We start from the raw sequence: 13109 nt of genomic DNA, 5'->3' as shown, positions 1-13109 counted from the left end.
ACCTTTTCATTTTATTTGAAGACATGGTGTCACTGTTTGCAGGTGCTGACCTGACCTTGGGCTCCTCCAGCCTCAGCCTCCAGGAGAAGCTGTGCTTTGTTTCTGTGTTGAGGTTAATCCCAGGGCCCCGCCATGCTCGGAAAGCCCTCTAAGGCTGAAGCCTAGCTCAGCGGCAGATGTCACCTCTGTGGCAGAGGCTAAGCCAAGGCTTCCCACTTGGATTCGTTCCCAGCACAGCCCGGAAGCTCCTCCTGAAAGGGGCTGGGGCCAAGAATCTGTCACTCTACCCAATTTCAGCCAGTGATTGGAAGACGTTAGCTGTCAGTCACGATCCAGAGGCGGGCCTGGAGGCCATTTATCCGGGTCGCTGGGGGGAACTGTCCAATCAGTGCGCAGAGGGCGGGGAAGGGCGGGCTTCCGCACTCTCGCGGGCTTTTCTTCCTCACCAACTGGGCTACTCCTGCTCCAGGCCCCGTGTTCTCTGCTCCAGGGACCCGGGTGACTGCGCTGCCCGTGTTCCCGGGGATCTCGGGTGCCCGCGGTTCCTCCAGAGGACGCCAGGTCACCAGAGAAGCCAAAAATGGTGAGTTCGCTGAAGGTACGCGGTCAGCACCTGCCTTGGGGCCCGTGGCGGGTGAGCTGCTGAGTGGCGCGTGGAGTCGCCGCTGTCGGGTGGCCCTGGGCCCTGTCCCCTGGTTCCCTGGGTTTGGAAGGGTGGCTCAGGTCCCAGGTGTCCCCTTTGCTTCCTACCTGTGGCCCGCACTCACTTTTCCCAACGTGTAGGAAGCAGGGTCACAAATGCACCTTCCTTCTCCCAGTGGAGCTCCACCCAGTGGAGGTCCTCCAAATTGCAGGCTCCTCCTGCCTTCTAAAAGGCCACCTTCCCTCCACCTCGCAGCTCAGCCAGACATTCCTTCTTCCCACTCGTTTCAAATAGACACCGTCTGCTAATTGTCATTATCGCTTAGTGAAATATTGGAAAGAATCAATCAATCTTCCTTCCCCCCTCCCTTCCCCCTTCCCTTCCCCCCTTCCCCTTGTGTTGGAATCTGGGCTGGCCTCCAATTTGTGATCCTCCTGCTTCAGCCTCCCGATTAACTGGGGTTACAGGCTTGTGCCAATGTCCCTGGCAAGAAAAACACTTTTGAAAGCATTTGTTTTCTATTTGTGAATATTATCCTTGAGGGGAAAGAATGATCACTTATCACTTCCTTGTGTTTGGTCAGAATAACTGCTTTAAAGGGAATAAGGGGGTTGTTTATAGATCCCAGGGATATGGAATTCTGGGCTACATCAATAGAGTATAAGTGCTCCTTTTTCTGATAGTCCATGATGTAGAGTCACACCAGTCCTGTAGTTAGGTAAGCATACAGGGTAATAATGATGTAGGGACAAAGGAGGCAAGGCACTGAAGATAGCTGGAAACAGTTTTATCTGGCTGTAGCCAGACTCAGAGGGCAATGCTTTTGCTGTAATCAATCCATCCATCCCCTGAACCCCGAGTTCAGGTGGTTTCAGAATTTTATACCCAGCATGTAAGAGGAGGGGCTCAGAAGTTCACATTGTAATACCAGGATACCCAAATAACTCTCAGACCACACAGTCTCATTCCAGTTAAGCCTTATTGCAGACACTGCTCTCGAAAGAATGAGATGGTCAGAGTGGTGCCCCTGCCTTCAGTTGGCTCCATATTTAAGCACAAAAACCACAAAAGGGAAGTTTTGGGGTCCAGGCAACTTAAGCAAGCCTGAAAGTTGTGGTCAGTTAGTCTCCAGTTGGCCCCATAGATCACTCTGTGTTCTTGGGGAATTTTCATGAACAAAAGAATTCAAATGGCCCCAGTCATGAGCTTTTTGAGTGTCATGGCTGAGTTCACAAAGTGGAGTCACCACAGTCAAGTTGTCACATCACACACATAAAAGCAGGTTTTTCTTTCTCTGTTCTGGCCAAGTTAACCCTTCAAGGCCAGCACCTGAGGAGGGGAGAGCTTCTTCTCCCCTTTCTTTCCTCCCCCACCAGCTGTTCCCATGGAGCCCAGTTGGTGACTTCTCTGTGAAGCCCAGCTCAAGGCCAGAGGCCTTGTTTGCACATTTCTACAAACTACTATTCTGGATACAAGTGTGTAAAAAACTAGTAAGGGGGAGTCCAGCACATGGAGTGCTGATTTCTTCCAGACTAGCAGCCCCATAAAATAAGGCAACACAAAAATAGGAAGTTTATCTACACTGAACTTTTTTGTGGACACTTTTTTGTTGTCCTAAAATTAGCCATGGTGCAGATTTCTGGAGAATCCTAGTTAATTTTTTTTTTTTGTGAAAAGAGTGGATGCCCCTACAGTAATGTCTGATTCCTTGACTGTCCTTCATCCCCAGCTCTTTTCAGTATGATTTTCAGAAAGGATCTGGCTATGGTGCCCAGCCTGGCCTGAAAATTGTGATCCTTCTGCCTCAGCTTCCCAATCTGTTGGGTTTAAAGGCATCGACACCCCCAGCTACAGAAAATAGTTCATTTTAACCTAAATATTAATTATCATACTAAGGAACATGGATTCAAGTTACCCTGAATGAGGTGTGTGTCCCTTCCTGGAAGAGATTACATCACTTCTTTTTTTCTTTCTTTTACTTATTTATTTTCCTCCCTTCCTCCCTCCCTTTCTTCCTTCTTTCCTCATACCAGGGATTGAACCCAGGGGCACTTAAACACTGAGCCACATTCCTAGCTCTTTTATATTATATTTTCAGACATGATCTCACTAAGTTGTTGAGTCTGGCTTTGAATTTAGCAATCCTCCTATCTTAGACTTTCAAGCTGCTGGGATTACAGTTGTGTGCCACTGTGCCTGGCCTCCATGAACTTTTATAAAAGAAACTGTATCACTGCATTAGCCAATTGCATTGGTAGGAACATCACATTGGTGGGGTACAGAAAAAAAAATAAAGAAAAGTTCTTCTGTATGTCTGTTATTGCATTGTGAGCTTTGGTAGACTTTGGAGACGTCTGGTAAGGCTAGTGATATATTCTGAGAAGTTTTGAGATTGTGGTCTGATACAGAAATTAAGATGATTGGCTATTAAAGGGCTTAAGATAGCCCAAGATAATGTTTGCTCTCCATACAGAACCCTGCCTTTCCACCCTCATGGTGCTCTAGTTAGTCAAAGTCAAGTACTCTGAAGGTTCTTTGATGTAGATGCAACTGTATAGAGAACCTGAGTTCACAGCTGTAAAAATCTTGTGCTTTTTCTTTTGTCTTCCTTAGGTGTAGGCACCATGTCAGATTTCTTGGGCAGAGGTTCCCTTTGGACACCTCCCAGAGTCCCATGTCCTCAGCCACTGTCCTCTCCTGGAGCTGCCACAGAGTGCCCACAGCTGCCCTGTGCCTTGCAGGGTGAACAGAATTTCAGGCCCTGGGTCAGCTCCTCCTAGAGGGCAGCCTGAGGTGTGGGGTGCAGCCTCTCAGGGAAGCTGCTGGGGGCCCTGGGCTGAGGAATCTCCTGGAAAAGGCCTCATCTAAACAGCTACTTCCTTGGGAACTTGTTTTCCCCAAGCTCTGTTTTCAATCCTTGGAGACAGGTGGACAGTCAGCCTGTGGATGCTGGTGCTGAGGGGCCAGGTCAGCAGTGACTCCTGCCCTTTCAGTCTCACAGTGTGAAGGAGCAAAACCTCTCCCAGAGCATAAGGACCACCCACCCCAGTGCAGAGCTGTGCAAATCTGTAAAGCCTCATAGACTGGAGTCATGGTCCAGGTGCCTGGGAGGGTGATCCTGGATGCTTTCCATGAGCAAGACCAGGAGGAAGCATGTCCCAGCTGTCAGGGACCTTCCCTGCCCCTTGAGCCTGACACATCTGTGCTCCCTCAGCCAAAGCTTTCTGTGTATCACTTTGAAATGATGTGCTCACTTATCTGAGGCCCAGGTTTATTTATTCAGAGCCAAATGGGATGGACTATTATTAAAGAGGCAAGAGAGAGGTGGATTAAAATCCACCTTTTTTTTTTGTTGTTAAAAATCCCAGCTTACAGCCAGAAACAGTGGTGCACACCTGTGATCCTTCCTTCTCCAGAGGCTGAGACAGGAGTGTTGCAAATTTGAGGACAGCCTTAGCAACTTAGCGAGGCCTTATGCAACCTGGTGAGACTGCATCTCAAAATAAAATATAAAAATGACTGCGGATGTGGCTCAGTAGTAAAATATCTCTGGGTTTAATCTCGGGGGCATCAAACAAAAAAGAAAAAAAGAAAAAGAAATCATCTAATTACCTAATTTAACTTTTGCTACCCCTGAGTATGTGTAGAAAGTTTGTAAGATTCAGATTTGTCTTTTCAGTGGTTTCAAATTGAAATCCAACCCTAGATTCCAAAATACCACGTAAGATACAGAGAAAGTCTGTCTTGCATTATTGCTGCAGAATTTGAGTCCAATTCTACAAAAATAGTGGTGGGCAAATTTATGAATGTGATTTCATGAAAACTAGTATCTGTCCTTCCCAAGGTGATGAATTTGACAAAGGACGACAGTTTTTCACTGTTGTTGTCTGAACTTGGCAGGTTCATGTAAACTGTGTGGTTTTTTGTTATCAGGAATGGAACCCAGAGGTGCTTAACCACCAGCCCCTTTTAGATTCTTTGTTTTGAGACAGAGTCTTGCTACATCATCTAGGGCCGCTGGGGTTACAGGTGTGCACCATCACATCCGTCTTCATTGTAATTTTTAAGGACAATTTTGACAATGCCTTGAATACCCAACTGTAATCATTTAATCACTGAATATCAGTGAAAGAGTAAATGACACCCGTTTTCTGCAAAGGAGAGATCCATGTGTCTAAATAAGGGTGGTGATCCCCTCACCATGTCACCTAATTCCTGTTCCCTCCCAACTGCCTCCTCATAGGGCCACCCCTTTGGGAGCTAGCCTTTTAGCTTATGAAACTTGGGAGTAACATAAATGCTCTCTCTATTCTCTGTGTCCTGTACAACATTTTGCCTGGTCTTAGGTACAGTTTATTGTTTCCAATTTTTTAAAGAGTATTTTTTGTTGTGGCTGTAGTTGGACACAATACCTATTTATTTATTTTTATGTGGTGCTGAGGATCAAACCTAGGGCCTCTCATGTGCTAGGCACTCTACTGCTGAGCCAGAATCCCAACCCTACTATTTCCATTTTTAGATATAGTTTTTCTAAGTTTACCTCCAAAATACAGTAAACCATGCCCTAAATTTCACAGAATTTGCTGAAAAGCTCAGTGTTTTTTCAGAGGGTTTAGAACATGGGAACATTCAATCTTCTTTGTGAGAAAGTGTGGTGTCTTTCCACTGATTTTGTTGTGTTTTTATGCCTCTAATTGTGTACCTTATGTATGATAATCATTTTTTATTTCTCATTATATGTATTTTACCAAGCTGCTCTCCAGCCCAAGAGAATTAGTATTGTAGACTGTTGTTTATTTATTTGCATACTTACTGAGTGCTGGGAATTGATGCCATGGAGTTGCTCATGCTTAGTTATCTTCCAGAAATAAATTTCAATTTGTAAGCAATGTTCTGGAGGTGGGCAGGTGTTTTACTGGGGAATAAATGTACAGTCACTCGACCACTGAGCACATCCTCAGCCCTTCTTATTTATTTATGTTTTCTTTTTCTTTTTTAAAAAGTATTTTGTATAGTTGTAGATGGACAGAATACCTTTATTGTATTAATTTTTCTGTGGTGCTGTGGATCATACCCAGTGCCTCACACATGTTAGCAAGTGGTCTGCCACTCAGCTACAGTCCCAGACCCCCTTTTTATTTTTGATGAAGACCATTCTCACTAAATTTCTGAGTGTCTTGCTATGTTGCTGAGACAGGCCTCAAACTTTTTCCATTTCCCTGCCTTGACCTCCCTAGTGGCTGAAATTACAGGTGCACACCACTACACCAGCAGTTGGAATGAGTTTTGAAGAGTTATCATCCAATTTCTTTCCAGATGAAAATAGTATTGAAAATCAGTTTTCTTGCTTTTGTTCATACTTTTGAAATTTGTAACTATGACTCTTCCTCTTTGCTTTATTTTTGCATTATTATGAAAAAGGTATTTAGCATATTAATATTGTTTCTTATGTATACATTTTTAAAACTTCATGGCTTGGTAGTTTATTTACTTGTTTATTAGATAAACTTTGTTTTTATGAGCAATTTTAGGCTTGCATAGTTTATTAGTCAGTGTTCTCCAGAGGAACAGTATCAAGAGGAAGTGTGATTATCAAAGGGGATTCATTAGATTGGCCTAATTTACCCGAAGGTGGATGTCCACAGTGGCCATCTGCAGGCTGGAGAGCTTCAGAAGTAGTAGCTGCAGAGTCCCAGAGGCTGAAGCCTCAGAACAAGGGGGATCAATGGTGCTGCCCTAGTCCAGACCAAAGATTCTGGAAACTCACTAGAGAATCACTGGCAGAGTCTACTTTGGGTGTGTGAAGAATTTTGTTCCACCCAAGACACCGTCCTATTGGATGGTGCATCCTAGCTTAAGGAGGTTCTCCAGTTTGGCTCACTATCCCATATGCCCGTCATTTGTAGACACACCCTCATGGACACATCCAGAAGCTCATTAATCATTGGCATCTTTTAATCCAATCAAGGTGACAATTATATGTACGATTACACATAGTATCAAATACCCCTTCTCTCCAGCTGATAGTCTCCACTGTTTTCAACATATTGAATTGGTGTAGGGTGTTTGTTAGTTACTAAACCAGTGTTGAACATTTGATAAAGAGAATGGATGAAGCAACATTTAGGATAAGCCAAAGTTCATCCTTTACTTTAGGGTTCCTCTTCCTTGTGATGTGATTGTGTGTGTCATGTCGTATACAAGATAATGTCATACAGAAGAGTTTCACTGCTCTGGGAATCCAATGTTCCACCTGTTCATCACTCCTCCTCATTCCTTCCTCCCTCTTTGCTCCCTAAGTCCCTGGCACCCATCAGTTCTGCTAGTGCATCTATAATGTTGACTTTTCCAGAATGTTCTTGACTTGGAATCTTACTGCACTTGGCCATTTCAAACTGGCTTCTCTCACTACCAGTCTGCCTTTAAGGGTGCTGTATCTTTCCAGGCTGCAGAGCTCATTTTCTGGGTGATGCTCTTTGGTGTGGTTAAACTTCAGCTTGTCCATTCAGTATTGAAAGGAGCATCTTCCTTGCATCTAGCTTTGGGAGACATCCCAGTAAAATCAAGAGCAGTCAAGGCATACGTTGATACAATACAAAAATGGAGCCCATGTCTTTTTAACGAGGGGTTGTTAAATATATCACAGTGGAACCATCATGGTGAAGATTTAAAAAGAATAGAAAAGAAAAGCCCAGGGACTCTGCCAGTTGGCACATTGCCATTGTGGATGTTGGTATCTTGTTTGCTTAGTCCAAAGGCCTCTTAAGCTAGTCAGAGAAAGAAAGTGTAAAGCAGAAAAAGCCATCAGGAGGAAAGTTACAACAGGAGACTGCTACTAACACCTTTCTATCACCAGAGGGCGTAAGTGTCCAATCAACAGCACCACCTCTACAGGAGACTGCTACTAACACCTTTCTATCACCAGAGGATGTAATTGACCAAACAACAAGGCCACCTCCATATGCTGGGAGGCCCCCAACCCCCGCAGTAGATAGTTGGGATCCTGAGACAGGATCTCAAACATTAACATGCTCTGTATTTGAGGCAGGAAGGCAGCGAATTCACCATGCTTTAAATTTCAGAAAAGTGAAGCAGCTAAAAGAGGCTGTAACAACCTATGGTCCTCAAGCACCCTTCACTGTAAGCATGGTCGAATCCATTACCAACTTGAACATGACGCCAGCAGATTGGGCTAATATATATAAAGCTGTGCTAAATGGAGGACAGTACCTGTTATAGAAGGTTGCCAATGAGGAATTTTGCAAGGAGACGGCTAGGCAAAATGCAGCAGCTGGTTATCCTCAGAGAAATCTAGATATGTTGTTAGGAAAGGGACCTTATGCGGATCAGCAGCAACAAATTGCGTATGATCCTGGTGTATACGCACAAATTGCTGCAGATGTGGTTAGGGCATGGAAGACATTACAAGGGCGTGGAGGTTTACAAGGTCAATTATCTAAGATAATACAAGGAGTTAATGAATCTTATGCTGAATTTGTAGATAGGCTTATTCAAACATCTACCAGAGTTTTTGGGAATACAGAACAAGCAATGGCATTAATAAAACAACTGGCTTATGAGCAAGCGAATCATCGGTGCAGAGAAGTCATTAGACCATGGAAACATGAAGATTTAAACACATATATTAAATTATGTAGAGACATTAATGAACAAGGGCAAGTCGTGGCAGCTGCAGTAAAACAGGCTTTAGATGCCAGGCCAAGAACATGCTACAATTGTGAAAAAACAGGACATTTTAAAAGGAATTGCCCCAAAGGAGGAGGGTTTAACAAAACTAGGTATCAAAAAAGTAGAATACCGGCTATTTGCCCACGATGCTTTAGAGGGAAACATTGGGCTAATAAATGCCGTTCTCAAACCACCATAGAGGGTACTCCATTATCAAAAAATGAACAAGGACCAGGTGTTTATCCACGATATCATGGAGAAAGGCATCGGGCTCCATTGCCAAAAAATGGACAGGGGTTCCCAATGCTCCGGGGCCCCAAACCACAAATATACGGAGCACTGGAGGAACCCAGCAACTCCATCAGGGTAGTGCCCAGGACACATTGTCCATCAGATCCCTCATCAGACAAACCATAGGGAGCGCATGGTTGGACATCTGCACCTCCTCCAGATCAGTACTAACTCCAGAGATGGGAATTCAAATCATTCCCACAGGGGTAAAAGGACCTCTTCCCAAAGGAACAATAGGCTTATTATTGGGACACAGCTCTTCTACTCTAAAAGGACTTATGATAAGTCCTGGGGTAATTGATCCCAGTTATGAAGGTGCAATAAAAATTATAGCCAGTTCTCCAAAGGGTATATCAGTAATTTCACCAGGAGATAGAATAGCACAGTTACTAATAATACCAAGCTTACATGACAAATTTTCCAGTCGTACTGTAGAAAGAGGTTCCAAGGGATTAGGCTCCACAGGTGTAGATTGGGCTATGCTTTCTTTAAATTTAGATTCTCGCCCCATGCTAAAACTAAATATTCAAGGACATGAATTTAATGGGCTACTGGATACAGGTGCAGACCTTAGCATCATGTCTCGTCAAGAATGGCCAAAACATTGGCCATTACAACAAGCCACTCAAACGCTTCGAGGCCTAGGAGTGGTGACTAATCCCCATAGAAGTGCAATGGTATTAGATTGGAAGGATCCTGAAGGATGTGAAGGAACTATACAGCCATATGTATTGGATCATCTTCCCGTAAATTTATGGGGCCGAGATGTCCTAGATCAATTAGGTTTGACATTAACAAATAACATCAACCAAAATGCACCCACTATTATGACTAGACAAGGTTTTAGGAAAGGAAAAAGATTAGAAAAACAAGAACAAGGTATAGCAGCACCAATACAAATAGATGAAGGAATGGACAGACATGGGTTGGATTTTCAGAAAGGGCCACTAAGACAATAAAAATTACTTGGAAATCAGAAAGACCAGTATGGGTTCCTCAGTGTCCCCTGACTAAAGAAAAGATGCAAGCAGCCCATGAACTAGTCAAACAACAATTAGCGGAAGGACATATACAACCTTCTGTATCTCCCCATAATACTCCCATTTTTGTCATCAGAAAGAAATCTGGTAAATGGAGATTATTGCAAGATTTAAGAGCCATTAATAATGAGATGGTTATTATGGAACCTGCTCAATCGGGGATTCGTGAATTGTCTGCTTTGCCAAAAACTTAGTATGTTTTAGTTATAGATATTAAAGATTGTTTTTTTTTCAATTCCAATTCATCCTAAGGATAGTCCACGTTTTGCATTTACTATCCCTGCACTGAATCATGAAGGTCCAGATCAGAGATATGAGTGGAAAGTACTCCCTCAAGGGATGGCTAAGAGCCCAAGTATGTTTCAAATTTATGTTAACAAAGTAATCCAGCCACTTAGAAATCAAAATCCTGAACTACAAATATTTCACTATATGGATGATGTATTATTGGCACACAAAGATAAAAACACATTGCTAGAATGTTATGCCACACTCACAAACTTATTAAAAAATTATAATCTAGAGGTAGCAATAGATAAAGTACAATTAAATTTTCCAATTAATTATTTAGGAGTTCTATTATCCTCAACCATGGTCCGTCCACCAAAAATTCAAATACGAGTAGATCAACTCAAATCACTTAACGACTTTCAAAAGTTATTAGGAGACATAAATTGGATAAGGCCTTATCTAGGTATACCAACAGGAGAGTTGGGACCTTTATTTGATATCCTAAAAGTTCTATCATATCCAAATTCACCCCGAATGTTAATGCCTGAAGCAAGAAAGGCATTAAAAATCATTGAAACATATATGGAAAATATGCATTTGGATAGAATTGATATAAGTTTGCCTTTATTATTTATTGTACTACCAACAAAATATATTCCTACAGGAGTATTTTGGCAAGAAGGTCCATTATTATGGATACATTTATCTTATTCTCCTAACACTATTCTTACTAGGTATCCTGAGGCTGTAGGACAATTAATACTCAAAGGAATAAAAGCAGCAAAGGGAGTGTTTGGAATTTCTCCCAATAAAATTATTACTCCATATACTATGGGTCAAATTGATGAGTTAGCTAATGAGTTAAATACTTGGGCAATAATCATGTGCAAGTCTAATGTTTCATTTGATAACCACTTACCATCTAATCCTGTATTGTCTTTTTGGTCATTGCATCCTGTAATTTTTCCAAAAATGACAAGAAAAACCCCTATCATGAATGCTCCAAATATATTCACTGATGGGTCAAATAATGGTACAGCAGCAATAGTTACCCCTGATCAAACGTTTACATTTTTAGTACCCAAACAATCAGCTCAAAAGGTAGAGCTTAATGCAGTATTACAAGCTTTTGTGATGTTTAAAGATTCTGTATTTAATTTATTTTCCGATAGTATGTAGTTAATGCTATAGTATCCCTTGAAGATGCTGGTAGGATTTCCCCTTCCTCTACTGTTTTCTCTTTTCTTTCCAGTATACAAAGTCTAATCTGGGACAGAAAAGATCCATTCTTTATAGGATATATCAGGGCACATACAGGATTGCCTGGAGCCCTTAGTTTGGGCAATGATTTAGCAGATAAAACTACACATGACATACATATTTTCTCTACACTAGAAGAAGCTATAAATTTTCATAAAAGGTTCCATGTCAATGCTAATACTTTACAAAAGTGTCTTAATATAACTAAGGAACAAGCTAGACAAATAATAAAACAATGCCAAAATTGTGTGACCTTTTTACCACAAGTTAATCTTGGAGTCAATCCTAGAGGACTGATACCTAACCATATTTGGCAGATGGATGTCACACACTTGCCAGAATTTGAAAAATTAAAATATTTGCATGTTACAGTTGATACTTCTTCTGGATTTTTGATGGGTTCCCTTCATGCTGGAGAAAAAACTAAAGACGTTATAGCTCATTGCTTACAAAATTTTGCCACTGTGGGCGTTCCAAAACAGATTATGCCCCTGGTTATACTTCTACCTCTTTTAAGCAATTTTGCTCAACATTTGGCATATCTCATATAACAAGAATCCCATACAATCCACAGGGACAAGGCAAAGTTGAAAGAGCTCATCAAACTATTAAAATGTACTTATTAAAGCAAAAAGAAGGAATTGGGAAGCGGTATATATTCCCCAAAGTTAAACTTAAAATAACCCTTTTTACTCTAAACTTTTAAAATTTGGATTCATCAGGGCTTAGTGCTGCAGAAAGGCGTATGTGTCCAAAAAATGTACATAAGCCCAAGGTACTTTGGAAGGATATTCTAACAGGACAATGGAAAGGTCCTGACCCAGTAATTGTCTGGAGTCGGGGGGTGTGTTTATGTGTTTCCACAGGGAGAACAGCAGCCGATTTGGATTCCAGAGAGATTAACTAAAGCAATTTCTTTTTTTTTTTTTTCGAGAGAGAGGGAGATAATTTTTTAATATTTATTTTTTAGTTCTTGGCAGACATAACATCTTTTGTTTTTGTATGTGGTGCTGAGGATCGAACCCGGGCCGCACACATGCCAGGCGAGCGCGCTACCGCTTGAGCCACATCCCCAGCCCTATCTAAAGCGATTTCTACAGACCAAAAAGAAGATGATTTGGCTCAAATCCATAACAGCTGATATCCAGAACCCCAGTTTGGCTACCCTTACATCTTTGACAGAACCAGGATCCTTTTTTCAATATCTATTTTATTATTGCCCTCCCACATCATGAAGTTCTATTTTGTTTTTTGAGCTCATACAGACCTAGGTTAATGTTTTGCTGATCAGTTCTATTTTTTGACTATAGAGTTTTTAAACATTGCAATGGAGATTTCACCTGTAAAAAGTTATAAGGCCTTTACTATTATGTTATGTGTTGTGTGCACACTTGTGTTTTATGTTGTATGTTTGTATGTACATATGTCCATATATCATATATGATGAGCGCTCATGAAAAAATGGATCCAAATATTTTTTTTTCACGTGATTTAAATGGTTTATTTTAAATTGGGTAAACAACTGTTGAGGATTGTTTTAATATGTGAACAAAAAAGGAGCTTAACAGATTTGTTTGTTTACTTTCACCTTTCCTTTTCTTTATATTTAATAATTCTCTTCAAGATAATGTAAATTGTTAAGAAAATTGTTTTCTTTTAGTGCCTTCTGGAATGTTACATAATTTTTTCTTTAGCCATTATTGCCAGAATTCCTATCTTCATCCCAGTGCCGGTGAATACAATGTAAATTGTTAAGAAAATTGTTTTCTTTGAGTGCCTTCTGGAATGTTACATAATTTTTTCTTTAGCCATTATTGCCAGAATTCCTATCTTCATCCCAGTGCCAGTGAAGACAAAGATAAAACCAATCTACAGCTTCTGCAATAGCCATCACTGAGTTGGTTGCAGAAGTTGCGTGGACTATGTATCACTTGTATGCATTGTGAACTCACCTG

The 13109-nt window shown here is 41.5% G+C and overlaps 1 protein-coding gene across 1 annotated transcript in view; it reads left to right on the top strand.

Annotated features, from left to right (window-relative positions):
* Nucleotides 1–549: 549 nt before the first annotated feature.
* Nucleotides 550–13109, top strand: part of LOC308638620 (zinc finger protein 124-like) — a gene marked incomplete at its 3' end in the record, with an annotated part of 74602 nt that continues 62042 nt past the window's right edge. Inside the window, exon 1 of the mRNA XM_081276240.1 lies at nt 550–583. Coding sequence (XP_081132366.1) covers nt 581–583 — 3 coding nt within the window. The 5' untranslated portion in view covers nt 550–580. The remainder of the gene's footprint in view (nt 584–13109) is intronic.

Source organism: Spermophilus citellus (assembly GCF_964194105.1).
Source record: "Spermophilus citellus genome assembly, chromosome: 19".
Lineage (NCBI taxonomy): Eukaryota > Metazoa > Chordata > Mammalia > Rodentia > Sciuridae > Spermophilus > Spermophilus citellus.
The sequence above is the reverse complement of the archived record's forward strand: the minus strand, read 5'-3'. Positions and strand labels throughout refer to the sequence as shown.